At 44.4% G+C, this 27,474-nt stretch overlaps 2 protein-coding genes across 2 annotated transcripts; both read right to left on the reverse strand.

The window, feature by feature from the left end:
* Positions 1-7,479: 7,479 nt before the first annotated feature.
* UBOX5 (U-box domain containing 5) lies at positions 7,480-26,906 on the reverse strand. Its single transcript, XM_075855829.1, has 5 exons — positions 26,747-26,906; positions 16,729-16,821; positions 13,558-14,743; positions 9,303-9,470; positions 7,480-8,441 (listed from the first exon to the last, which is right to left on the reverse strand). Exons 2-5 carry the CDS (start codon positions 16,780-16,782, stop codon positions 8,233-8,235), a joined length of 1,617 nt encoding a protein of 538 aa, XP_075711944.1. The 5' UTR covers positions 16,783-16,821; positions 26,747-26,906; the 3' UTR covers positions 7,480-8,232.
* On the reverse strand, positions 22,414-24,778 carry FASTKD5 (FAST kinase domains 5). The gene has a single exon (XM_075848691.1). It carries the CDS (start codon positions 24,744-24,746, stop codon positions 22,422-22,424), a length of 2,325 nt encoding a protein of 774 aa, XP_075704806.1. The 5' UTR covers positions 24,747-24,778; the 3' UTR covers positions 22,414-22,421.
* Positions 26,907-27,474: the final 568 nt, after the last annotated feature.

Genomic DNA, 27,474 nt, shown 5'->3' on the forward strand with positions numbered 1-27,474 from the left:
ACATATGCTTAGGGCCCCATTGACGCGACGTGTGCCGGGGAGGTTTGTGGCGATATATCTCTCCATTTTAATGATCTTTTTTTACTATATGGAATAGCGTAGTAGATCGCCCCATTCTATACAGAGGTTTTTAGTAAAAAAAAAAAAAGTTTACTGTGCAGTGCACGTTTTATCATAGGAACCTATGGACGATGCACGGCGCTGTATGTGTATACTGGGGCATACATCGAAGCCTTTAGTCGGAGGAATACATTAGGAAACATTCCCGACATAAGGCTGAGGGCTCTGACATGGTGTGAACAGAACCTTACTGGTTAAATTAAAAAAAATTTGGGTGAAAACGTGTTGTCATTTCCTACCTAAAATATTCTACCATATATTACCTAATATAAGTGCACATTTGCCTCTATGGGCGCAGTCACACGTGGCAGATTACGTTACAAAAATTTGCTGCAACTGAAAATCATCTGAAGGGAACTGGCAGAAATCCAAACACCTGCTGTAGAAACAACCACATTCAGATGAACAGAACGGATTCCCAGTCACAGAAATTTCTGCAACAAAACCTGCCGCGTGTGACGGCACCCAATGGGTCAGTTCACACGTTGCGTAAATACTGCGTTTTTGCCAAAATCTGCAGCAAATACAGTAGCAGCAAAGTGGATGAGATAAAACAAATCTCATCCACACGCTGCGTAACTACGAAGCGGAAGAAACGCTCTGAAATTGACATGCGGTGCGGAATTATATTCCGCAGCACGTCAATTGTATTCGCGTAAACGCTGCTTATTTATAGCGGGATTTCCCCATTGAGTTCAATGGGAGGTAAATCCCGTAACAAATAGCAGTTGTTGCGTTTTTTTGCGGCAGGTTCGCAGCGGAATTCCGCTGCAAAAAATGCAACACGGGAAAAAAAAAAAAAACTCATACTTATCCAGAAGTCTGTGTTTCTCCCTCCAGCACGGCCTCTTGGGATGACGTTTCAGCCCATGTGACCGCTGCAGCCAATCACAGGCTGTAGCGGCGGTCACATGGGATGAAACATCATCTCAGGAGGCTGGCCTGGATGACACGTCATCCCATGTGACCAATCACAGGCTGCAGCGGTCTCCTGGGATGAAACGTCATCACAGGAGGCCGGCCTGCTAAGTATTGCAGTTTTGGTGCGGTATTTTCGACCGGAATTCCTTGCCTGATATGGACCGTGAAAACAATTGCCATCAACGAGACAGCTGGTTGATCGGCGCTAGTTTGCTCCTTTCACAAAGAGCGATGATTGGTTAAGTATGGAGACGAGCGGTCATTACCACAATCGCTCGTCCCCATACATTTCTATCATGTCGGCAGCAAGTCTCCCTGTTTACACAGAGAGATGGGCCGCCGAGAATATTTAATGCAGCGTAAACTATACGATCAGCCGATGAAGGAGCGTTTGATCGGGAACGCTCATTTGCCCGATCATTGGCCTGTGTTAGATCGCCTTAAGACAACTTGAAATCTGCAAGACATGAATTCAGTCAGATCATGGACATCTTTCTCTTGCCGATTTGACACATTGTAGGTCCAACTTCATTGTACGGGTATTCAAATGTATGAGGAGCAAGGGATTATACGGAGATTGCAGTTATGCCACTGTAAATCTCGATCCATTTGACAATCCAGGAGTCCTGAGGAGGAGTTGGGGGACAGAGGTGTCGTGTAGGGGTAACACCTGCTCATAAAGAACCTTCAAATGCCAAGAACCGGTGGAACAAATTTCTGCAAATTTGGACCCATCACGGCTTCCGTATGAGATTATCTTCCCACCAGACGTCCTGCTGGGGTCCATTGTGATACGGCTCAGCCTTTTACTCGGATCAAGTCTCACCGCTCTTCTCTACATTATCAACAAAAGGTTTTTTAACCCCTTGATGACCAGCCTATTTTAGACCTTAATGACCAAGCTATTTTTTACGTTTTTCCATCGTCGCATTTATTTTGCATCGACCTAGCTGTATAAGGTCTTGTTTTATTTTTTAATAGCACCATTTTGGGGTACGTAGAATTTATTGCTTAACTTTTATTAACTTTTTTTTGGGGGGGGGGAATAGAAAAAAAAAACCAGAAATTTTGCCACTCTTTTTTGACCGTGTGGTATAAATAACACAATGACTTTATTCAGCGGGTTGTTACGATTGCAACGATACCAAATTCGTATAGATTTTGTACGTTTTACTACTTTTACACAGTAAAAACACTTTTTTTTTTCAAAATTATTTGTTTTTGTGTCTCTATATTTGAAGAGCCATAACTTTTTTTTATTCTCCGCCGATGCGGTTGTAGGAGGGCTTTTTTTTGCGGGACGACTTGTAGTTGTTATTGGTACCATTTTGGAGTAGATGCGACTCTTTATCGAATTTTTTTTAAAGGCTGGATTCACAGAAAACAGCAATTTTTGCATTGTTTTTTATTTTATTTTTTACAGCGCTCACCGTGCGTGTTAAATAATGTATTATCTTTATAGTCTGGGTCGTTACGGACGCGGCGATACCAAATATGCGTAATTTTTTTACTTTATTTAGTTTTTTTAATAATTCATTTTTTTTAATTTATTTTGTTAAATGTATTAACTTTATTAAACTTTTTATTTACTAGTCCCACTAGGGGACTTTAATATGCGATCCTCCGATCGCTTTTATAATACACTGCAATACTTTTGTATTGCAGTGTTTTACTGCCTGTCCGTTTAAAACTCTGGCATGACCTAGTGGGCATTTACTAAAGGCAGACCTGGGGGCCTTTATTAGGGCCCTGGCTGCCATCGGAGACACAGACACTCGGCGATCTGATCGCCGGGTGTCGGTGGGAGAGGGAGCTCCCTCCCTCTCTCCAAAACCACTCCGATACGGCGCTCGCTATTGAGCGCTGCATCTGAGGGGTTAAACGGGTGAGATCGATACTGATATCGATCTCACCCGTTAGATCAGGGACGCCCCCAGCTACCTCTGGTAGCTCAGAGCAGTGAGATTTAACGACTCCCTGCTGTTTATTTATCCTGTTGCAGCGCCGTGACAAGGCCAATGCATCAGAATAAAGCCCATTAGTGGCCGCCGTGAAAAGGCGTATCGGCGGTCACTAACGGGTTAACGAAAAGCACATGATGCCGTTAGCATTTTGTTTTTTTCTCAGACTACAGTAACGCACGAAAAACCTTCAAAGGCTAAAACATAGTATGGACACCTGGTACCAACAATTGCGAAGGGATAAAAATGAAAGGATCCCAATTTTGATGTTGTTATTGGCTTATGTTGTAGCTTTCTTCCTGCCATGCTTTACACTGCATCTTGTACACGCACGCACTCTTACAACATTCTTCTCAAGCTCACCAAGTCAGCACACGGAGAGCGATGTACAACACAGCAAGGACAGAACGATCATAAGCTACAAAGAACTAAACCACCTCTGTGTTTGAAGGTTATTTACATCTCAGCCTTTTATGGCATATCCATGGGATATGCTATAAATGTCCGATAGATGCGGGTCCAGTCCGCCATAAGTGTAGAGGTGCACGGCTCTCTTCATTTTGTTCTATGGGAGTTAAGGAAACAACCAAACAAGCAGGACATGGGTTAGAGGACACCAGTTCTGGAGATCGGTATGGGTAGCAGAGCTGGGAACCCCTCCTATCAGACTTTTATGGCATATCCCGTGTATATGCCATTATCGACTAAGATGGGAATAGCCCTTCATCTTTTTATTATATTTCTGCACCTTGCCCTTGTATGTCGCGGAACTGAATATTCTACAACATATTTTATCATCTCTTATTGGATTAGTTAAAGGGACCCTCTGGTCCTACGACAACATTTTAAATAGGATGGGGTATATGGAGTTATATTACCTGGCGCCCTCCAGTTGGTCCCTCTGCCGTGGATCCCCCTCTGTGCTGCCCCAACATGGCTGCAGTACTACTTAGACTAAGACACTCCCACTGTTCTCGGATTGGCCACAGCTACTCACGTGAGCAGTTCTGGCCAATTCGAGAACAAAGGGAGTGTCTCAGACTCAGTTTGTGAAACGCGGTGGTCAGTTTGGGACAACGCAGAGGGAACTCCATTGCGGCGCGCAACTGGAGGGCAGTAGGTAATATAACTCCATATACCCCATCATAGTTATAATTTTGTCCTGGGATGGGAGGATTGTTTTACCTCAAGATGACTCCACATACGTCTGGAGTTTAGAGAAGAACTGGATATACTTTTTTAAAGAAATCTATGCTCTGTGTCTCAAATAGTTCAACTGCAATTTTGAGGATATAATAGACGGCACAGATGGGTAAACATGGATTAGAAGATAAAATCGGCAAAGGAGGAAAACTGTACCTGCTGCGTTAGTCATCCAGGACCATGATACGATTATTTTACCGAAGGTAATACTGGGCCGACTGACCGTTATTGCACCAAACTGGCCTAGCAGCTCGGTAGCACTGAGTAAGGTTAAAAAATATCCGAGGGGTCAGCTCCAAGTGAACATCAAGTGAGAGAAAGGTTCAGAAGTATTGAAACAATGCAGAAACGCGTGAGTCATGAGGGCTGCCACTTGCCCTTCCTCCAAAAAAATAAAATAAAATTTATACATTTTTTTAGGTTAAATAAAAGCACACGACATTCACAAATATTACAACCCTTTAATGCGGCATACATTACATCAATCACCTGGTAACCAGTTTCGACTAGAACTTAGTACACGTTCTTACAGTTTATTCCCCCGTCAGTAGATTATTGAAGATTGGGGCAAAACAGGACGGCGCTGTGGAAGTATTCAGCCCGTGTTTTTAATGTAGGCTTGAAGTTTAAACAGAATCGACTCACACAAAGGCACGAAAAACAGGCAATTTCGGTGCATTAAATATCCTTAAAGAACATTTGGGAACTGTACTAAGACCACTCATTGTCGAACTTGTATCCACGTAATTCAAGAAGTTCGACTGCAAGTTTCAAAAAGAGCCATCAGGCCATGGAGGGACAAGGGATACTCGACACGACATGTACTCGGCCGTAGACAGAACTTAAGATAAATAACGATCCTCCAATTGTCATGTTCGTCTCGGCAGAACATGATACCAAAATGAACGAAGGCCGGAGGAGGCCGACAACCACTCCAAATGTCCGAAAAATGCCCGAGAAGTTCGAATATCTTAATGACAATACAATTTTCTGTATTGCGCCTGGAGGTAAAACCTGCTCCTGCTTTGATCAAATTTTCAAAAACTTCAGTTCTCCAATAATCCAGATTTGTTTTCATGTTGGAGCATACATAGATCACTATATGATAAAAAAAAGTTACCAAATGATAAATATTAGTCAACACCGTGCTTCATTTTACCAAGATTCAGTCTGTTCTGTCAAAAAAAGGGGGCAGACATTTTCCGCCATCAGTCAAAAACAGAACGAATTACAAGAACGCTAAAAAATTAACAGCACTTTTTTCAAGTGGGCATCCATAGACCCTCAAGTGATTATATTAGCTCTTAAAACAGAAATCTGCACAGTGTTCTGGCAATGAGCTTTATGGTAACGTTATGGTTACGTGCCCGTAATCACAACCCGCGATTGCGGGCACGCCCGGCCGTCGATTGCATTTTCGTGCCGTGATCCCATACAAAGTATGGGAGCACGGCCTGTAAAATCCAAAAAGTAGGACATGCTCCATAATTCCCGGCACGGCTCTACGGCACGGAAACCTATCCGTAGCGATACAGAAAGGTGTCAGCGGCCAATAGTACCGGGCGGGTCTGTAATTGCGGACCGTTTTTTTTTACGGTCGTGTGTATGGGGCCTTACAGAATGGCCAACTAATCAAAAATGGGAGTACTTCAAAAACATTTCATGACATTTTTTTATTTATCTTCATTCATAGCCGTGGTCTCAGCAAGAAAGCACAGTGAGGGTCATTTACAAGTGTTAGTGAATGATACTCAAAAGATTGAATTGCAAAACCAGTTTCCGTATTTAAAGGACAACTCCAGTCATCACATCAGGTTAGACGGACGATCTTCTATAGGAGACTAGCGATCGTCAGACTTGAAATCTAGAATGAAAATGTAGACATCTTATTTTTTTACTGTATTTTATCTCTCTTGTATCATTTCCAATAGCAATTTTTTCATCTTTCCTAACCTGGGCGGAGCTTAGTTGTCACAAACCTGCGTAAGTAAATATAAATAACATACAGGGTTAACTGCCATTTTCTGGCAATAGAAAACATAAGCCATGGAAAGAACAGCCAAGAATTGCAACCTTGAATACACGGAAAGCAAAGTCTTCACAACGCACAGGTAAGAAGCACACGCCGACAAGATTTCATCTTTGACTGCAGCTCTCCTTCAAATACTTCGTAATAAAAAAAGGAAATACATTTAAAGGGGCAGTGTACTTGTGGTATTAATAACTTATATGATGCTTGGTAGTACTAAGTTACCTCTACAATCTTCTTTCTCTTGGTTGCCCTTTAACTTTGATCCATGAGAACAGAACTAGGATGAGGGACTCCACCTCTGCTACAGTGCTCAGCGTAGTCTTCTGGAGTCCAAAAAACTTGCCGCCTCATTTCTGATTGTGTCAAAGGCTCATGATGTAGTTTCCTTTTTGCCATGCTTCCCACCTCTTCATATTGGCTATCTAACATAAGCACACACTCTTCCATTGGTGCCCAACTCTCTTCTCAAGCTCATCAGTTCATGGAAGGTCGATTTCCAATACAGCAAGGACAGAACGAATTGCAACCTACAAGCAACTAAACCACCGGTGAGAAAAAGCACATCAAGTACTCGCAGTCTAAGTCCCACCACGTTCCACCATCCTGCCATACAGACCACGCAGTAAAGATGCTAAATAAGATCCATGTTCTATCGCCTTTATCCATACTTGGCATGGTTTCATAAACTCCCATCCCCTAGTATTACAAAAGGGGTTTTCAAATCTTACATATGTGTGTGTGTAAATGGTTTTAATGCAGTAAGATTAACCACTTACTAATGTGCTGTCTGTAGCTGAACTGCCTCTGTTAGCCTCATGTAGTTACATGATCATGTCCTGCTTATGCGACGTCCCATACACTCTAGAGGGATTGTGTTTAACACGCTAGGCAATAAATAGTGCAGTAATTACAGCAGTACCTTACACCATGTAACAGAGGGGAATGCAGGCAGTTGTAAATCTAGGCAATGCCTTAGAGGAATCATAGGAACTCTAGTTCTTTGCATGGTAATCCCATCCACAGCAAGCTCTAGCAAACTTAAAACAACAGTGCTGCACAGAGCTTGGTAAGATGATGAAAAATAACTGCTTCTGAGCTATGGTGGCATCATCTGGTGGGCACTCCGATACATAGAGGTACTTTCCTGTGTTTTTCATAAGCTCGGAAAACCGCTTTAAGAAAACATATCCAGAAGTGCTAGGACGAGGACCGTTTTGGCAACAAAAGAAAACTACTCCGGAATTAGTTCTCGAATCTTGAACAAGTACCTGAGGTGTTTAATTATTGGAGACTGCCATATTGCAAACTGTACTTGAACCAAAGTACTGACATGTTGACATGTCATATGACAGGAAGGTTACAAAAAAAAAAAAAAAAACAACAGATGTATACATAATTCAATGCTATATGTATTGGACACCCGCAGCCCCAACCCCCATTTAGAACTCCGTTCCTTGAACACGTATTGGCGTCAATTTATTTAATATCCCCATTAGCCAACTGAAGGAAGACTAGGGCAATCTGTACACAGGGGGTGCTCAAGTACGGCCATTATATTACTACAGAAATTCTCGGGTGACCAGCGGGTGACAATAAATGGCGTCACGAGGCCTGTATGCTGTTATTCGCCATATCAATGTACTGAAACCACAAGGGGAACATACCAGGCACCGAGGAAGAAAAGCATGGAGATCACGATACACAATTGCACTTGATTCCAAATCAGGTTCCATCAGGCGTCCATGTTTTAATATAACACGGAATGGAATCCCATTGTAAACACATAACCAATATTTTTGGGGGGCTTTTCATTACACAGCTATGAGACAGCAGAGACGCCAAGTCTCTGTCGCCTCTTATAACTCCTAACGTGACCTTTCTAAATAAATATGCACCAGTCTGTAGAGATTAGCAGCAAAGGTAGTGTCCCGTTTAAGCGTTACATCCCGGAAGGAGGAAGATCTACGTGATTGGCTCCTCCGCTCTGTGCGGCGTTCACAGGTGGACCCTCATGACGTCACGGGTGGCGACGGTCCGATTACAATTTCTGCAGACCACGGAGAGGGACTTTTGTATTTCAGCCAGGCAAGGGCGACACATAAGGTGTCCGCAGGAAAGCTGATAAATGGGCTCCGTTTTACAATAAGCTGAAAATGTCCTCATACACGAAGTGCAGGCTTGAAACGCGCCGCTCCTAGCGTGCTCTGTAGAATAAAGATCCGACATGCGCTTTAGTAACACCATATTCAAAGGCGAATTCAATACAGAATCAGAATTTCCACTTATAGAAAACGGTCGGACAATAGAGGGTAAAATCCCCCCCCCCCCCCCATGACTTCCTGACCACCCACTGACTAATCATCTCCTATTAGCACAAAACCAATAAAACACTTGTCACTGTAAGGGCCCCTTTCACACTGCGTTTATGGTCTCCGTTTGGCGTATGTGCCGGGGAAAGCTCACGATATATACGTTAAAGGTAGGCTGTGGCGGAGGCCTAACGGTGGTATCGTCACCCAAAGACTAATATGGCACCTTTTTAACGGATCAGGTCATGAAAAGTTAATGACGTATACGTTAAACGAATGCCTGTGACCGATGCAATACAGTGGCATCCACCACTCTTAAGCTAGAACGTTAATAATGAAAAAAAATTATACCACGTGGTATATGGTTTTTTTTGCGGGTCCCCGTGGATAGATCATTGTCGACTACACTATTCGATCAGGCAAAAAAAAAAACGGTATGCGGAAGTATACCAGCCCAACAGAGGCCAAAAAGACACTCGTATGGCCTCCATCGGTATAACGGGAGTCTAGGTGTGCGTTTGACATATGCGCCTGGAGCTTCCCCAAAGAAGGGTAAACGAAAGGGGACTCAAAATGAAGGAACTATCGCAATTGCTATCGAATCCAGGACTTCCAGCTTCAAATGAGGTGGACGAGAGATGCAGGGAAGACAAATGCGTGTCCTCCCTGCAGTCTTCAATATTTAGTATGATCAAAAATGGTTGGCAAACACAACGAAGACACCCATGAAACATGACTTTTTGTCCAGAACAATACCAGTAAATGTTGAGGCGGCGGTCCAGGGTGGGCTCCCGACACCCTCCGCGCGAAAGCCTTGGTGTTGACTCTTCATAAACTTTGCTGTGTACGAGGGCATGGACCCCAGGGCTGTGGTGAGGGCCTGGTCCAGGCTTTGTGTCAGTCTCTGTTCATGAGATATTGACACTGTGTACAAAAACAAAATGAATCTTACAGAAGTGTCCAAGACTTGTACATTTACTGACCAAGTGACAAACATCTTCATGTCTCACTTACTCAGCAGTTCTCAACATTGTAAAGGGGACCTACCGGAAGAAATTGTAGAGAGTCACTTAAGTGTACATGAAACATGTTAAAACTGGTTTTTAATATCTTACTTCTAGTCGGAGATATGATCGCTTAAAGTTACAGGCCCAAAGTCAGAGGCTGCACTACTGAGAGATTCTGATGACATCACCTTCTGATGAATATTAAGTGTAGTTGATTCTTGTGTGAATCCGAATCACCAAACACATGAATATGTACGTCTTACCGGTCTTGAATAGCGGCAGTTATGTGTGGTGACAACATTGTATTTATGGATCATGTTTTAGGATGAGCCATGGCCGCCTGGTTATGTTGGAAAACATGGTTGGTGATGTCATCAGGGTTTTATTAGTGACATCAGAGGGACCTCTCTTCTTTATAGGCTGCCGTCCTTGACCTATGGATCGTTTCTTACAAAAATACTCGGACCTGATATGAAGAGGTTGGTTTTTAGCTCGAAACACATTGATAATAATAGAATCTGCCAATAAATGACACCTGGAAGCCTTTCCTTTATTCTGGCAGCACGCCTTATCCCTTGTTCCCTCATTATCATTTTTTTGGGACACTATAGATCGTAAATACACCCAACGGCTATATATTAATTCTGCTCCTCAATAGCGCCTCCTACAGATTTACATTTGTATGGAAATTTTTTGACGGTATCAAATGACTTTTTTTTTTTTTTTTTTTAAAGGGGCAGATTCTGGTGCGTTTTTGTACGTCTATTTCTTCCCACAAAGCCCCGTCGTGTGACACTATGTGATTTATTTTAACTATTGATTATCAAGTGTCGGTTCAGGCAGCGGCTTCTATGTAGATTCCATTGAAATCACATTTGCTACCTAAAGGTGCATTACGGCTTCTACCAGCTAAACCAGAGTGGTCTCCTTATTTCTCCCCTACTATATTTTCTGTCTTGTTCTGCTACATAACCAGGCAACATACTCAATATATTCTGTAAAAAAAAAACATATTTAAAAATTCTTATACCATTTCTTATACGGTCACTGACTTGGAGAAAAAAATATATATAAATCAATAGTACAAGTGAATATAAGAAACTTTGTAATATATCTTATGAGAGAAAACGGCATCTTTCTCCAGTTAAGTCTCCTCTCCCCCCTCCTAACTGTTCACTCACTCTGAATTTACTGCTAAATCTCTCTCTTCAAGACAAGATGAACTATCAGCTCACTGAGGGATCAGGTTACAGCTGCCCATAGGGGTCTATGGAGAGGAGAGAGCAGATTGAGAGAGAGGCAGAGAGAGACACAAACCCTGCAGCAGCTTTCTACTAGGAGTTATATCTCACCCCAGTGCTGGATTCACAGCTACACTGCTCAGTACTGCTGTGTAATCTCCTCCATATTGCTGCTGCAGCTTCTAGTAAGTGTTATATCTCACCCCAGTGCTGAATTCAGCACTACACTGCTCAGTACTGCTGTGTAATCTCCTCCATATTGCTGCTGCAGCTTCTAGTAAGTGTTATATCTCACCCCAGTGCTGAATTCAGCACTACACTGCTCAGTACTGCTGTGTAATCTCCTCCATATTGCTGCTGCAGCTTCTAGTAAGTGTTAGGGTATGTGCACACACACTAATTACGTCCTTAATGGACGGACGTATTTCGGCCGCAAGTACCGGACTGAGCTCAGTGCAGGGAGCCGGGCTCCTAGCATCATACTTATGTACGATACTAGGAGTCCCTGCCTCTCCGTGGAACTACTGTCCCGTACTGAAAACATGATTACAGTACGGGACAGTTGTCCTGCAGCGAGGCAGGGACTCCTAGCGTCGTACATAAGTATGGTGCTAGGAGCCCGGCTCCCTGCACTGAGTTCGGTCCGGTACTTGCGGCCGAAATACGTCCGTCAACTACGGACGTAATTAGTGTGTGTGCACATACCCTTATATCTCACCCCAGTGCTGAATTCAGCACTACACTGCTCAGTACTGCTGTGTAATCTCCTCCATATTGCTGCAGTTTCTGAGAGTGGGTTACAAAGCGATAGGTGAGCAGGATGTTCTCTTCCGTATGTGTGCAGTGTATGGGAGATATAGAGATATAGCGATAGAGTCGCTCAAGGGCCCACATAAATCTTTCATCCACCGAGTATATTATACACCAAGGTCGCCAGTGGTGCTTGTACCAAAAGTAGTAGAGATGCAGCTGTATACCACAAAGTTTCTAATGTAACCTTTTTACCGCCTGGATGTTGCACTTTTTTATTTTAACGTCAACATAGCCGGATGAGGTCTTGTTTTTTCCGGGACTAGCTGTACTTTTTTTTTTTTTTGGCGCCATTCTGCCATACATAAGTGGATTAACTTTTTTGATGGGTTTTCCGATCACCATAAATAACGTGTTCACTGTATTGTTTGGGGTTGTTACAGTTCTGTTTATTTTGAAAGTGTGTTAAAAATTCCGTAATTGTTTTTGCGCCTTTATTTTTACCAATAAAAATTCAACTTTTACTATTTACCATTTTTTTTCTACCTATAATATAGGGGCAGCTAGAGAAATATCTGTACATAACACTACATCCTACCCGAGTTTTAAGTTAACTGGTTCCCGACCGCTGGCTGTGTATTTACGGCCAGCGGTCAGGGTCCTTAAAACCCGCGCCATAGACTATTTACGGCGCGGGTTTTAACTTGCTGCCCAAGCGATCGGGCAGCTGAATGTCGGGTCTCCGGCTGTCAGTGACTGCCGGGGACCCTGTGGAGAGGATAGAAGCAGCTTTCGCGGCTTCTGTCTTCTCCGATCCCTTTTACACAGCGCTCAATGCTCGCTGTGTATAGGAATAGAGGCAGCTCAATATATATATAAAGTCCCTCAAAGGTCAAAAAAAGACCATAGTAATAAAAAAATAAAAGTAAAGTGCAAAAAAAATAATAATAATAAATACACATAAAATACCCACCCCAAAAAAACGTTCCCCCCCCCACCAATCATTGTTGTAACGCTAGCGCTGACCCAATTACCCTAACATAGACATGTAATATATACAAATTTATAGTAGACAATGACGATCACAAATAAAAGGTCTATTTTAGGGTAAAACTATGTTATTACCAAAAAAAAATAGCTGAAAAGTAAAAAAGCTTATTTTTTTAACTATTATTTTCAAACTTTAAGCCTAAAAATTCTAAAATAGCAAAAAGGATGTGTATAAAAACGATAAAAAAGAAACCTGCATTGTCTACGGAAAAAACAATCACAAAAATCACGTCGCTAGCCCAACAAATCAAAAAGTTATAGCCGTTTAACTAACGAGTGCTAAAAAGGGCTAAACGGTGTCTGGTCCTGAAGGATCAAAATAGCCCGGAACTGAACTGGTTAAAGAAAATCCTCCCATATATAACACTGCAGCCTGTGGCTCAATTTTATGGTTTCCGCCTCCTATATAGCAGGTCCAGCAGGGACCTGGTATAGAGGCTGAATAAAAGTGAAATATATAGAGCCACCCCCCGAGCACTGTCAGACCGCAAGGAGGGCCCCCTCCCCAATGTAGGAGAAACCACACAGTTTGCCAGAACGCAGAGATGTCCTGTGTAGCCTCTCCGACTGTTCTGTTAACCACAGAAGACAAAGCAGCAGCGGGCCCGACATCTGCGCTACCTTGCTTGCTGCTTACGCGTTTTACCAGACTAGTAAATGAGGTAAAAAACCCATTAAAGGGGACGTCTCATCTGAGAAAACCTTTTTCATATTGTAGTTGCGGCAGCGGCGACGACGATCTTCCAGCATCCCAGGTAAACTGCTGATCTCGCTGGGGGAAAGCCGTCTATGGCTAGGGGGAAATGTAGCATAACATGGCAGCCATTCGGAGTGGCTCTCCATTGTGGCTCAGAGGAGGGTCCACGCCACATAGGGCATCTAGACCAGGGTTGACTTATACCCCCTTAAATATAAAGTATATTATCAACGTGGCTATATTTGTGCAGAGAACGTTGCGAATACCTGAATTTGAGCAATCCATCTGTGACGCGTGACCGTCATTTTCCGTTTTCAACTTCTTGGCGCCGAACTCGGATGTAGACGTGAGGCCACTAACGGCTGAGAAGTAGGTGTCTACATTATCGCCATCGTTGGCCGAATCCTCCATCCACTCTACTTTCCTCTTCATGGAGGACAAAGCTATGGAAGAAGGAGTCACCGGGGCACCAACCCGAGCTCTTCCCAGGAGGTTGGAGCCAGGGATACTGTGCTGTAAGAGAAAGTAGTCTATCCTAGATTTCAGTGTTGGATGAGGGAGCGGCTGTGAGTGTGGGTTGTAAGGAACACCCGTAAACGGGTCGCTTGGCATCCTGCCCCATGACGCTTCGCTTTGGTTGCATCTATCGAGTGTGCTTTGGTCAATAACTTTACCCGACGGTAGGATTATGGGAAAAGTCATGAGTTCCAGTGTAATTGGGTCCAGGAACTCCTCGGGGACATCTTGGAGAATATTGGCGAGCTCGCTCAGGGTGTGCTGGGTATTTTCCGAGTTGCTATAAGACATGTGGTTACTTTCCATAGGCGATACGGGACGCTGCTGCCCGAAGCCATGGGGAAGACTTAGGCAAGCAATCTGGTAAACATTCTCCACCACCTCCTTAGGGCAAGTCTTTGCCGGCTGTCCCCACACCTCCACCCTCTTTATACTGCAGGGCGTCCCCCCAGCTACGTGCGTTATACAGATCTTCAGGTGGGTCACGTTACCGAGAGAGTGCTGCCCCTTGTTCCACAGATCTTGGCAGGATGACCCATGGTAAGACATCACGTTATCGGTTTGATGGAATGGGTGTCTTGGTTTGAAGCCTCGGTTATTAAACGTAGCCTTGCTTTGATTTTTTAGCACGACTTTCCCCACCAAAACGAAGACTTCTTTGTCCAGCGTCTGGCCAACCAAGGCCGCCTGGTGCGACTCGTGGTTATTCCAAGACATTTTGTTGGTGGAGGTAGCTGTATAAATGTCTATTCCTGAAAAGTGTTGGTGGCCCCCAGAAGAGGTGTCTATATTAATCCTACATATATCTATATTGAATGGGAAAGAGAAGGTGAGGTGTATAGGAGGCTTAATGAAATATTCACAGCGGAAACCACGGTTCCTTTTAGCGAGGTCTTCCGAGACCAGATTCTCCACTTCGTATCCGTCAGCACTGATCTAAAGAAGGAAAAGATTTTTAGGCAATAAAAACAAAAAACACAATCTTTTGCATAACGGCTTGTCAAATATCCCTAAAGCACTATATATATATTGAAATGTTAAAGGGGTTTTGCCCATGAGGAACGTGTATGACATATCCACAGGATGTCATAAATGTCAGATAGATGTGGGTCCCACCACAGGGACCCGCACCTATCTCTAGAACGGGGCCCGCTAAACCACGTTCTACTGCTCTGTGTTGTGGCCGAATCGCGTGAGAAGAAAACAGCGCAGCTCGCGGTTTCCATAATTCATGTTCGGAAATCACACGATTCGGCCACAACACTGAACCCCTTCAGAACAGGGTTTAGGGGGCCTCGTTCAAGAGATAGGTGAGAGTCCTAGAGGTGGGACTCGCATCTATCTGACATTTATGACATATCCTGTGGATATGTCATAAATGTCCCTCATGGGAAAACCCATTTAAAGTCTAATTTCCATGATTTGGTTCTTTGGGTTGCCTATCAACCGTGTGCCTACCATCTAGGTGACCACTTGTAGTCGCACGTACTGAGGCCCCATGCACACAAGCGTATTTTTCATCCATCCATAAATAAATACTGTCCGTAAATAAGGATACGTAGTCATTTATAGTCATCCGGAAATCATCCGCATATAAGGAACGGTGTCCGTAAATACGGTCTGTAGTTCATCCGTATTTACGGAATCCAAAAGAAGAAAACCACAAATGATGTGCAACATCTGCAAACAGCGTGTCGCCCAGCAACGCTTCCGTAATTACGGACGGCTACACCTCTGTAGCCGTCCGTAATTACGGAAGTGCTCATAGACTTCTATGGGGAGTCCGTGCTGCAATTATGTTCTATCATTTATATGGCACGGACACCCATCCGTAAAAATACAGGAAGGTGTCCGTAGCCCATAGAAATGAATAGGTCCCTAAATTCAGATTAAAAATAGGGACCTGTGCAAGGGGCCTGAAGGGGTTACAAGATGCTATACAATTCACTGCATCTCCGTGCAAAACAAGAACAAATAGCGCCGCTTCAAGATATCAAAGAAATATAAAAAGGTGAGAGTTGTCTCTTAGAACTTTCCCTTTAAAGGTCTTCTCCAATCAATAAGCTGCATTTCCCTCCTCTGCTGTCAGCATGGTGAACACGTCAGTCACGTCTGACAATCTGGCTGCTAGGAATAGATTGCCCCACATTCTCTGTCGGTACGGAGCACCTTTTTTTTTTAGAACCCTGCGTTGTGCCGTCCCTCTGCTATTCTTCCTGGAAATTTATGAATAAATTGAAATTTGGGTGTTACCTTGCACCTGGTCAAGGGGGCGTGTCCCTACAAATCTCACTCTGTCAGCACTGATTGGACATAGTCAGTCTATGTAGGGACACACCCCCAACTGGTAACACCCAGTTGTCAATTTATTCCCAAACGTCCATGAGGAATAACAGAGGAATGGCACAATGAAAAGTTCTAAGAAAAAATGCTCCAGAATTGTTATATTTACTAACTTATTTACTAAAATAGACACGTCAGGGGAGGGGACGAGCTTCTTTAATGTCTTATAAGTGGGGGGTCCATTGAATGACACAATGAATTAATTTTTTTCATATCTTCCAAAAACTTCAATAAGAATTGACCCCGTAAAACATGGCCAACTGGATTCAGGGGACCAAGCACTCCAGTTGTCAGGATCCCAATGGTCAGGCCCCTACCCATAAGACATATGCCATACAGGTTTATTAAGGGAGACCCCCATTGGCTCGATGGCATTGTATACATACGTCAGAGTCTATATGGCTTTTCCATAGATGGGATACATTCAAGGACGTCTATATCCCACATATTCCGTCCATAGTGCCGCCGTAACGAGAAGTCAACCTATATAATTATGGTTACAGATTGTAGAGCACATTTTATAATTGATAAAGTAAATAAATAAAAAAAAAAAAATATATAATAATAATAATAATTACCTTGTTACAAAATACCCAGGGCTTGAACTGCGGCAGACAGAGGTTTACGACCATCCTGGCTGAATATTCTGTTACTTCTCCGCGCAGCAACACCTAGAAGATCGAAAATATATTGAAGCATCGTCCGCCTGGTTCCTGGGATGTGTCCGGCCCTGGTGGCGTTTTGTGAACGGACAAACCTCATACTTAACGGCGACTTCTGACACGTCACCGTCACGCAAGGAGAGGTAGTGATGGATACAAGCGAGCATTGCCGATAGAATAACCCAGTCCGTCTAAGTGGTGACTGGGATTGGCGGTCATAGTGAACCGATGATGAGATGGGGGGGGGGTCTACAAAGCCAACACATCACTGACGCCTGAGTGGGTTGGGGTTCTCTACGTTTTTCAGCTCATGCACGGGGTCGTCTTACAGATCAGTTTTGGACATTATAGGGCTCCATAGACAGGTGTGACGCCTCCACAGTACCGCCACGTGCTTCCGATTCTATATGGAGGCCATTGCCCCCCTAGAACAACAATATGGGCAATCCTGTACCACAACGTGGACCGAGTCCAGGGAATCACGTTATGTCCATAGCCCTTCCCTCCCACGAGCAGTAGGGATTCTCATTTGGCAGTGCTGGATTTCCTCACGGGCATCGGCCCACCTCCCTTATAGTATGCCATACATATCGGCCTTTCAAATAACCCTTCAACCACTTACTGCTGTTATTCATGTTGCCTGGTGGAGTTTACGTTGACCATGTTTGGTTCTCTTTATCTTTTTTATAGAACGATCTCTTCTCTGATATTTTAGAGGGTGAGTCGTGAGACATTGTTTATTGCGGGAAAAAAGAAAAGGAAAAAGTAAAACGCGCAGTTGTGCCGTGGATTTTCCAGGGTGAGAGAGTTACGACTTTCCGGTAGCTCGCTGCTTGTAGAGGCTTTGGACAAATATTTTAACAAGCCAGGAACGGTCATAAAGACCCACAGCGCCACCTGGTGGTTAATAATGGCTACAGCAAGACGAATATTATGAACAGAGAATTTCAGATGAAGCAAACACTGTACAATGCTAGTATCATCCTCCAATTTTTTACATCAATCATGGCGAGGGACTTAGGGACCCTATTACACCGGCGGACATCGTTGATCGGCGCTCGTTTGCTCCTGTCACACGGAGCTATGGACAACGAGCTTTCTGTGAATGCACGTCTGCCCGATAATCGCCAAATGTAAAACCCCCTTAAGGATGTGGTGTGTGATTGGGAGGCAGCTTGCTGCAACACAAACCTCCCACCAAAGCTCTGTCTGCAATTAAGACCTTTTTTCTTGGCGCCCTCCGTTATATGGGTCATTTTTTTTTATCTCCTTCAATTTTAGGTTAAGAATCCTTTTTAAACCAGTGTTATTGCGCTGTAATTTTATTCATTCACAATATTCCAAAACATTTAAAATACATTACAGTAGCATAAAAATGTTCTCAAATATTTCCTCTAGAGCCACATCCAAAAATATATTTAAAAAAAAACAGGGGAAAAAAAAAAAAATTTGACTAATAATAATAAATAATATAGAAAATAGAAATATCAGCTATTTCCTGTCTGAGTCGGAGTCCATCAGGAATAGCCATCTAGACCATCTTCTACCAGTTTGTTGAAAATTTAGTATTCCACTAAGTACACTTCATAGGTATAGCACCAATTCACTTTGGCAATTACCATCTAAATCATTATATATATATATATATACACACACACACACACACACACACACACTGGGTGAGAACATGGTGTCCGAGGCACAGTTGTGGTTTTTTTACTCAGCTGCTTTTCCCTCGCTTACCAAATACAACCAAACTATGATACGCGCCAAACCTAATTTCTCTCCCTTCCAATTCCTTATTATTATTTCATTTCGACGATGGAAGCAACAAGGACACTGGACGTGGTGGACAATAGAGTTGAAGCGTAGGATTTTCGAGTAGGAGTGGTGGATATTCGAGGAGTGGTGGATATTCAAGTAGGAGTGGTCAAGTGGTGGATATTCGAGTAGGAGTGGTGGATATTCGAGGAGTGGTCAAGTGGTGGATATTCGAGTTGGAGTGGTGGATATTCGAGGAGTGGTCAAGTGGTGGATATTCGAGTAGGAGTGGTGGATATTCAAGTTGGAGTGGTGGATATTCAAGTTGGAGTGGTGGATATTCGAGTAGGAGTGGTCAAGTGGTGGATAGTCGAGTAGGACTGGTGGATATTCGAGTAGGAGTGGTGGATATTCGAGGAGTGGTCAAGTGGTGGATATTCGAGTAGGAGTGGTGGATATTCGAGGAGTGGTCAAGTGGTGGATATTCGAGTTGGAGTGGTGGATATTCGAGGAGTGGTCAAGTGGTGGATATTCGAGTAGGAGTGGTGGATATTCAAGTTGGAGTGGTGGATATTCGAGTAGGAGTGGTCAAGTGGTGGATAGTCGAGTAGGACTGGTGGATATTCGAGTAGGAGTGGTGGATATTCGAGGAGTGGTCAAGTGGTGGATATTCGAGTAGGAGTGGTGGATATTTGAGGAGTGCTCGAGATGTGGATATTCGCGTAGGAGTGGTCGAGTGGTAGATATTCGCGTAGGAGTGGTGGATATTCGAGTAGGAGTGGTCGAGTGGTGGTTATTCGAGGAGTGGTCGAGTGGTGGTTATTCGAGTAGGAGTGGTCGAGTGGTGGTTATTCGAGTAGGAGTGGTCGAGTGGTGGTTATTCGAGTAGGAGTGGTCGAGTGGTGGTTATTCGAGGAGTGGTCGAGTGGTGGTTATTCGAGGAGTGGTCGAGTGGTGGTTATTCGAGTAGGAGTGGTGGATATTTGAGGAGTGGTCGAGTGGTGGATAAGAGCGGGAGGGGGGATAGCCAGAGGTGGAAAAGAGGGGGAAAGCCCGAAGAGACTACACTTAAGTATTTTTAAAAAATATTAGAAAAAAAATGTACCATTCTTTTTGCTAGCGAGCCCGTGTAACGGGTTTTCTATACTAGTCGTCCTATTTTTCTCCCCTTACCATTTTAAAGCAATTGATGATCCTGCTGCGATTGGTATCTGGTTGGCTAAAAGATATATTTAAAATCCCCAGCTCAGGTGATGGAGATATAACCTCTTTCCAGAAATGTAAAATTTTGAAGCAATCCCACCACATGTGTTTTCTATTCGCTTTTACGTTGCATTGTCTCCAGCACAAGCCCAAATATTTTGGACATATTTTTTGTTTCAACGGCGACAGATGAACCTTAGTCGTGTCTTTTTTTGTATCTTCTACAGGATTAATACAGAGAGAATATTTATTTCCTTGTTTTATTGCTTGACGCCAAACTCCCAATACATAGCGATTATTAAAGTGGAGCTAAACGTTTGACAAACTTCTGACATGTCATAGCGACACGTCAGAAGTTCGGATTGGTCGGGGTCCGAGCACTGAGACCCTCAGCGATCACTACAACGAAGCAGTAGAAGGTCTCGTGTGATCGCTCAACCGCTTCGCTCCTGTTCGGCTTTTTCGGGAAATAAATGTATCGGAGGACGGACGCAATAGAAAGTCTATGAGCTCGCACTACGATACATCGGCTTTCCGGAAAAAGCCGAACAGTAACAAAGTGGCTGAGCGCTCACACGAGACCTTCAGCTGCTTCGTTCTAGCGATCAGTGGGGGTCTCAGTGTTCGGACCCCCACCAATCCAAACTCCAGACATGTCGCTATAAAATGTCAGAAGTTTGTCAAACGCTTAGCTACACTTTAAACTTGTTTTCCCAGCTCAGCATAAGGCCCTGTTCACACAGAGTGCTTTTGCCGTGTTTTTTTGCCAAAAAAAACTGCCGCAATTGCCTCGAGCAGAAAAAGAAGCGACATGCTTTATCTAGAGGAATTTTCCGCTTCAAAAACCCCATTGAAATCAACAGGAGACGGAAAAAAACGCGTCAAAAAAACGTGTCAAAAAACGCTTGTGGTGCAAAACCACTTAAAAAAAAAAAAAAAAAAAAAGCTAATTTTTCCTGTCAGAATTTTTTCTGCCTGCAAAAAATAAAACTGTGTGAACAGGGCCCAAAAGGTGAGCAACTCTTGGGTTGAGAATCCTGTTAACCCTGCAGGGTCACTTTTTACACTTTGGACAATCCCTCTTGGTTAGAAGGGCCCCCTGAGAATTAGATGATCACAAGGGGTCCTGCTGATGAGACTCCGGAGATCAGCTGTAATGTAGGGGGGAACCTGGCAGCAAAACCAGTACTACATGGTGCCCATTAAAACCAGTGGGCAGTCAACGTAATGCATGACAAGCCGGGTCCTCCAACGAGAGAAACGTCCGGTACGGGGGATCGCCATTTTAATCCCGGATGCTCTAATCACGCACTTCAAAAAGAGTTGTCTAAACCAGGCAACTCTTAACCCCTTCACGCCAGAGCCAGTTTTATTTTTTCTTCCCCACCCTCCAAGAATTGACTAGTTCGGATTGTTATAGATGTGGTGATACTAAGCAGTGTTATTTATTAAATATTTTGTTACTTATATTATTAAAAATTGTATTAAAAACGTTTTTTTACAGTCCCACTAGGGGGCGACGTTTACCGTGTAGGTTCAATATGGCGTTCATTTTATCGTACGGCCCACTACGAATGTGGAGATACAAACTATGTACATATATTTTTATCTCCATAATAAAAGGGCTTTGTACCCAGGCGGGGGGGGGGGGGCTTCTATTTTTATGTACTATAGGACTCGAGCATCTGTATTGAAAATGTATTATACGTGTCAGTGTATAACGGACAGGCGGCCTATAAGGCTCTGGCTGCAGCGCCCTATTTGCACCCCGTTTTCTGGTCAACGATCAGGCAGACGCTCGTTCATCAGCTGATCTGCTGGTTTATGCTGCCAATAAAATGACCGCTAATTGGCAGCACATCTTCCCGTATAAACAAGGAGACGCGCTGCCGACATGATGGAAATTTATCGGGACCATCGATCGTAGTAACAAGCGCTCGTCCCCATAAACATGCGATCATTGCTCCTGGTGGAAGGAGCAAACGAGCGCCGATCAACGCTCGTTTTCACAGCCCATGTAAAAGGACCCGTAGATGTCGGAGTCAGCACTGACCGCGGCATCTAGGGGGTTACAGGGTTATTCCCATCTCAGACATTTATAAAATATCCACATAGATGTCGGAGAGATGCAGGTCCAAGCTCTGGGACCTGCACCTATATCGAGAACGGGGGTCCCCAAGTTGGGACCTACATCTATTAAACATCTTTGCGGATATTCCAGACGGGAATGGAGTTCAATAGTGAGGGAGACGGAAGCCGACGTTTCCGTTTGCCTTTCCACCCTTTACCGGAAACGGAAGCCGACGTTAACGCTTACCTTTCCACCCTAATAATTCAACTGAACTATAATAAATAATAATTTCACACAGACAAGAAAGCAGCCTTTATATTCACATAGGAAATCATTTAAATAGCACGGGGGGTGATGGACACAGATATCATTTATTTTCTGGTAATACATCTACTATACGTGGCCACAACCAGCGCAATATTCAGGACTTTATCACTCATGAATTGAATCTATCCGGACCGGGTCTTCGTTCCCTTCTTTTGCCGGTCGATCATTGATGAACCCATATACTATTGCCGACAGAGGTAGGATCGTGATGTCATCAGCACAGAAGACCCAATGACCCAATGAGTCATCACCTCACACGCTCCAAAGATCCAAACACTTTATAATGCAGATAGGAAAGTTTCTCCGACTGTGAACACTTGCTTAGAGGATACCACTCCCAGTAAGGCAGCTCCACCACCACATAGCCCAACTTCTGCAGTTGCCTCCTCTTCATATCGTGGAGACCCAGGAGACGTTTCCTTCCATAACAATAGTGATTCCGGTTGGTAACCTGAATGGCCAGCTTAATCACCTCGGGACTGCTCGCTGTCTTTTTATTTAGTCCCTTTCCGATGGTCAACTGGGACAACAGGTCTTCGGTGATTTCGGCAGTACTCTTGGATTTATGAATAGTACTACCGATCCTCGGACCATCATAAAGATCATCGGGAGTTTGGTTCAAGTTCTTATTCAGTAATTGACTCATGAGGTCGTCGGTGACTCGAAGGCCAATGGGTTTCTTCTTTTGGGACCGTTCGACGTTAACAATATTTGTATTGATTGGCACGGGCTTGTTGTGAATATCGAAGTGGACCTCAAGATCTTTCGATCTAGTGTGAGGCAAGATCATGTGGTGCTTTACAAACTCCGATCCTCCCAGTAAGACTTCTAACATCGAGGCAGCTTTGAGCGCCTCCTCCTTCACGTATTTGTCCTGGTTGGAGAAATTCACAAGCATTTCGGTTACTTCTTGGCGGAGCTGGGGGGAAATGGTTCCTCCGGTGTAGTCGGGGCATTCGATCTCTACGCTATCGGCTATAGTGAACAGATCCTTCTTGAGTTCGAACAGGCTTATTTTAGTAGACTGTATGATGAAGTCTTCACTCAAGACCACCTCAAGTAGATCCAGTGGGAACCTCTGGCAGAAAGCCAGGGCCATAAGACAAGTCAAGAAGTGTTCGGGAAAGCTCTGAAACTCTTGGAGATTTTTGGAGATCTCGTTGATTAAGGTCGAGAAAAAAACGTCGGCATTTGGTGGATTATAGGTCAAAATACCGAAAGACCAAAGCAACTTGGCGATGTCTTTGCTCCTACAATAAGATACTCGATCTGGAATAACTGATGCCACCGTATTCATGAGGTCTTCGTCCAGAATATGCATCGAGGCGAAGGACAGGGTGACGTGCATGATGCCCTGAATACCCATATCCGGTATACGTTGACGAGACACCTGCCCGACCTGCTTGAAAAAGTCGATATGGTCAACACGGGTGAACCTGAACATCTTGAGAACGTTCACTAAAGAGTAGTTGCTTATGTCTGCCATGTTTTCGACAATCATATCACCAAACTTTCTCATTAGGTACTCAGATAATCCATGACCCGTCTTAAAAAAGCCGAGACAAACCGTACCGATCTCTTCTAGGTTGATGGTCTGGAGATATCTCAATACCACCGCCTCGAGTTTCTCCATCAACTCTTCGGGGGAACGTCTTCCTTCACCTATAATGTATATTAATTGGATGGCCTGAGCTAAATTTAGGTCCCTACAACGCAAGTTCATATAGCTGTACATTATGTCCAAAAATTTCGGGACACTGAACGACAGGCATCTCCACATGTCGGCCACCAGTAACAAGTCATTAGTGGATAGGTACCACACGCGATGACTCAATTCTTTTTCATAAGCTCTTAGAATGGGATGGTTTGCGGGAATTTTCAGTCGGACAAAGGCATCCAGGATACGAATTAGGTCCCCATGGGTGTAGAGCGGAAGAGCTTCTAAGCTGCTGCTACATAATTTCTCAAAATGCCGATTTGATTTTAATCCGCCAATGAGGTTTTCAGGTAGATGACTTAGTTTCTCCCAAAAGTCGGACAATTCTGAAGGATCTAGATTATTATCATTACGAGACACTTTTTGTAGAATGGTTTCACCTTCCTCCATGGAAACGTCCATAGTATGTTCCGAGTTGTAGCAAAGAGATTTGTACTCGGGTCTGCTTTGCTGGAAGACCCTTGGGTCCGCCATGCTACTGTAAGATTCCACATCATCATACACATTCTCGGTTTTGGTTTTCTTATAGGTCTTTGCAAGTCTCTCCGATGGTTTCACCCCCGTATGCAGAGGTAAGGCTAGCTTTTTAATTTTTGGCCGAAGGGTTGAAGTTTTATTCTGCTTGTGGTCGGGTTCTGGTTGTCCCTTTTCAATGTCATTGATGGCCGAAGAATAGGTCAAAGGTTTTTTGAGATCTCGAAGGTCTCCAACGTGGCGGTCTACTTTCTTGAAATAAGAAACGGACTGAACGTTAAGTTGATGTGGTGTTTTAGTCCTCGTCCATCTAGTGAAAGATGAAAACGTAGCCGTACGGAAAACACGTCCTTGCCATCCTCGACATAGTGCAGTAGCCATGGGTCTCGAGATACCGAATGGGAGGGGTCGTCGAGTACTGAAAAAAGGGTAGATGAAGAATGGAGATGAGTGTCTTCCATCTATATAATAACCACGTCTTTACAGAAACACAATCAGAAGGGAAAAAAATCCACAAGGGCTAAAGCAGAGGCCGAAACTTGCACCAAAAATACCAAAAACTGGACACGAATGGTGGACACGTTCCAGAGGTCTATGGAAAAGTACATTATAATCCGCACCGCCGTGTCCATACAGTTCAACATACCAATATAAAGCCGGTTTCACATACAGCGTTTTCGATGGCATTTATACCCATAGGGGTTAATAACTAGGCCCTGATCACCACATCCGCAGGTCCTCAGTAGTAAATCTTGTCAGTCAGCGGCTCTCCTCCAATCAGGGCTGCCGCAAAAACGCTCAGCAACACATAGGCAGAGAGCCACAGCATGTCCTTAACCGCACAGATACAGGTCTGACGTCGTGAGTCTTTGTGTCTGGACGTGGATAACCCCATCGATCACTAGAACAAGAGGGCGCCTGAACTCTACTGAGCAGTCCGCCGCCTCCGATCCCTTTCGCTCAGCTGAATACGGACTATATACAAATCCCCAAGGAAAGGGCCACAACCCTCAGCAGAGCGCTGCCATCTCTTCATTCTAGAGATCAGGGGGTGGGGGGGGGGGACCCCAACACTCACATCTGCCCACATGTATCCACAGGTCAGAATGTAAATGCTATGGCAGTGACTTTATATAGCAGCTGTTCCTGACATGCGGCGCCGTTGCCAAACTACAACTCCCAGCATTTGCAATGTAACCGATATGGAGGTTAGAAACATTAAAATGTACATAAAAATACAAAATATAAGTAAAGCCTCATATTTAAGCAATGGTGTTACAAAAGTGTTAAAAAAAATTATATTACACACACGATCTAGGATTATATTATATATACACAGTGTTCGAAAATATATAAATTAGACTAGGGCTCCCCTATACAGTAGTTTCTTTGATGTCCCCCCCCCAACCTCCCCGCTAGTAGTCAAATGTTGTCCTCTCCTGTCAGAGCAGCCCCCTCATGTACCCAGTAGTAAGAGCAGCTCCATCCCCCCTCTCGCAGGAAATCCTCAGTATGTAGTCACAGCATTCCCTCCTCTCCCACTAGGCGCCCTCTGCTGGCAGGAAGTATATCGGCGGTGTGGCATTTCCTGCATCGGCCACTAAATACATGAAGGGCTGGTTTTCGTGTTGCTACGCAGACCAGCCCGGTACTGCATACACTACAGCCGGTTTTGGAGACGTGACCTGCAGATTTAGGGGAGCAGCTACAGAAATGTCCGCGGGTGTCTATGTTCACAAGCACACAGTCTGCACAAAAACAGCAGATAAACAGGCAGCCATAAATGGTGCAACAATAAAGTAATTTACACCTGCCTAACACCCCAGCCTATAGTGAGGGGACCACAGGGGCTACACGGAGACATTAGCCATAACCCCCCCCCCCCCCCAACTACGGGTCACACCGTTGGCCTCAGATGCAGTACAAGGTTTAACAGTCATTGATTGGGCGGTGTGGAAAATGCCAAATTGTCAGCTAATTCATCCGCCTCAAGTCGCCACGTAGCCCTAAATAATATAAAAATGGAATTAAATTGAAATGGAACATAAAATAAACATGGAGACGGACACAAGCATCAACCTGTCCCACAGAAAACCCCTTCTTCTAAGCAACCAATCAGATTGCAGCTTTCATTTACAAACTTGGGCTGGGAAAATTAGAGCTGAACGATGATTGGTTGCTAGGGGCAATGTGACGCCTTTACGTGGGGACAGTTTTTATACAAATATAGATCATCTCCACGCACCTCCCCCACAGACCGTTATATTATGTGGGCGAGGGTAATAAACCGGTGCCGCTCATTGCTACATGAAGCCTTAATACTATAACGTGTGAATCGGCAGTGACCCCCGTCTTTACAGACAGATGAGACGGTGACATACCCGCTCCGTTCTCCTCTATCACCGCCTGTCCATACACTGGGAAGAGACGCAATCCAGCGGCGCACACTGATGACACACACAATGTCACAGCCGGGGGCGGGACTGGCGGCTAGAAGGTGAGGCTAACTCTCAAGTGACGTCAATCGCACGGCGTCCTGCCAGCAAGTGGGAGGATTTAGACTCAGTGTTGAAACAGCTTTGCCAGTAAGTAGGCGGAGTCAGAAATTATTTGAATGTGGGCTGAACCTGTCAGTCTAAAAGGTGTGGGCGGAGCCAGTATTGACCTGTCAGTCTAGCGATGTAAGGGCGGAGCCAACAGTAATCTGTCAATCTAGTAAGGAGCCATCAGATTGGGCGGGGGTCATCAGAATCTATCAATCTCCTGGTGTGAGGGCGGAGCCAGTAGTTAGATATAATGGGTGGAGCCAGTAGGAATCTGGAAAACTAGCAGCGTGTGAGCGGAGCCAACATGATCTGTCGTTCCAGTGCTGTGTGGGCGGAGCCAACATGATCTGCCGTTCTAGTGCTGTGTGGGCGGAGCCAACATGATCTGTCGTTCTAGTGCTGTGTGGGCGGAGCCTACATGATCTCGTTCTAGTGCTGTGTGGGCGGAGCCAACATGATCTGTCCTTCTAGTGCTGTGTGGGCGGAGCCAACATAATCTGTCGTTCTAGTGCTGTGTGGGCGGAGCCAACATGATCTGCCGTTCCAGTGCTGTGTGGGCGGAG

Source organism: Rhinoderma darwinii, chromosome 1, assembly GCF_050947455.1.
Source record: "Rhinoderma darwinii isolate aRhiDar2 chromosome 1, aRhiDar2.hap1, whole genome shotgun sequence".
Lineage (NCBI taxonomy): Eukaryota > Metazoa > Chordata > Amphibia > Anura > Rhinodermatidae > Rhinoderma > Rhinoderma darwinii.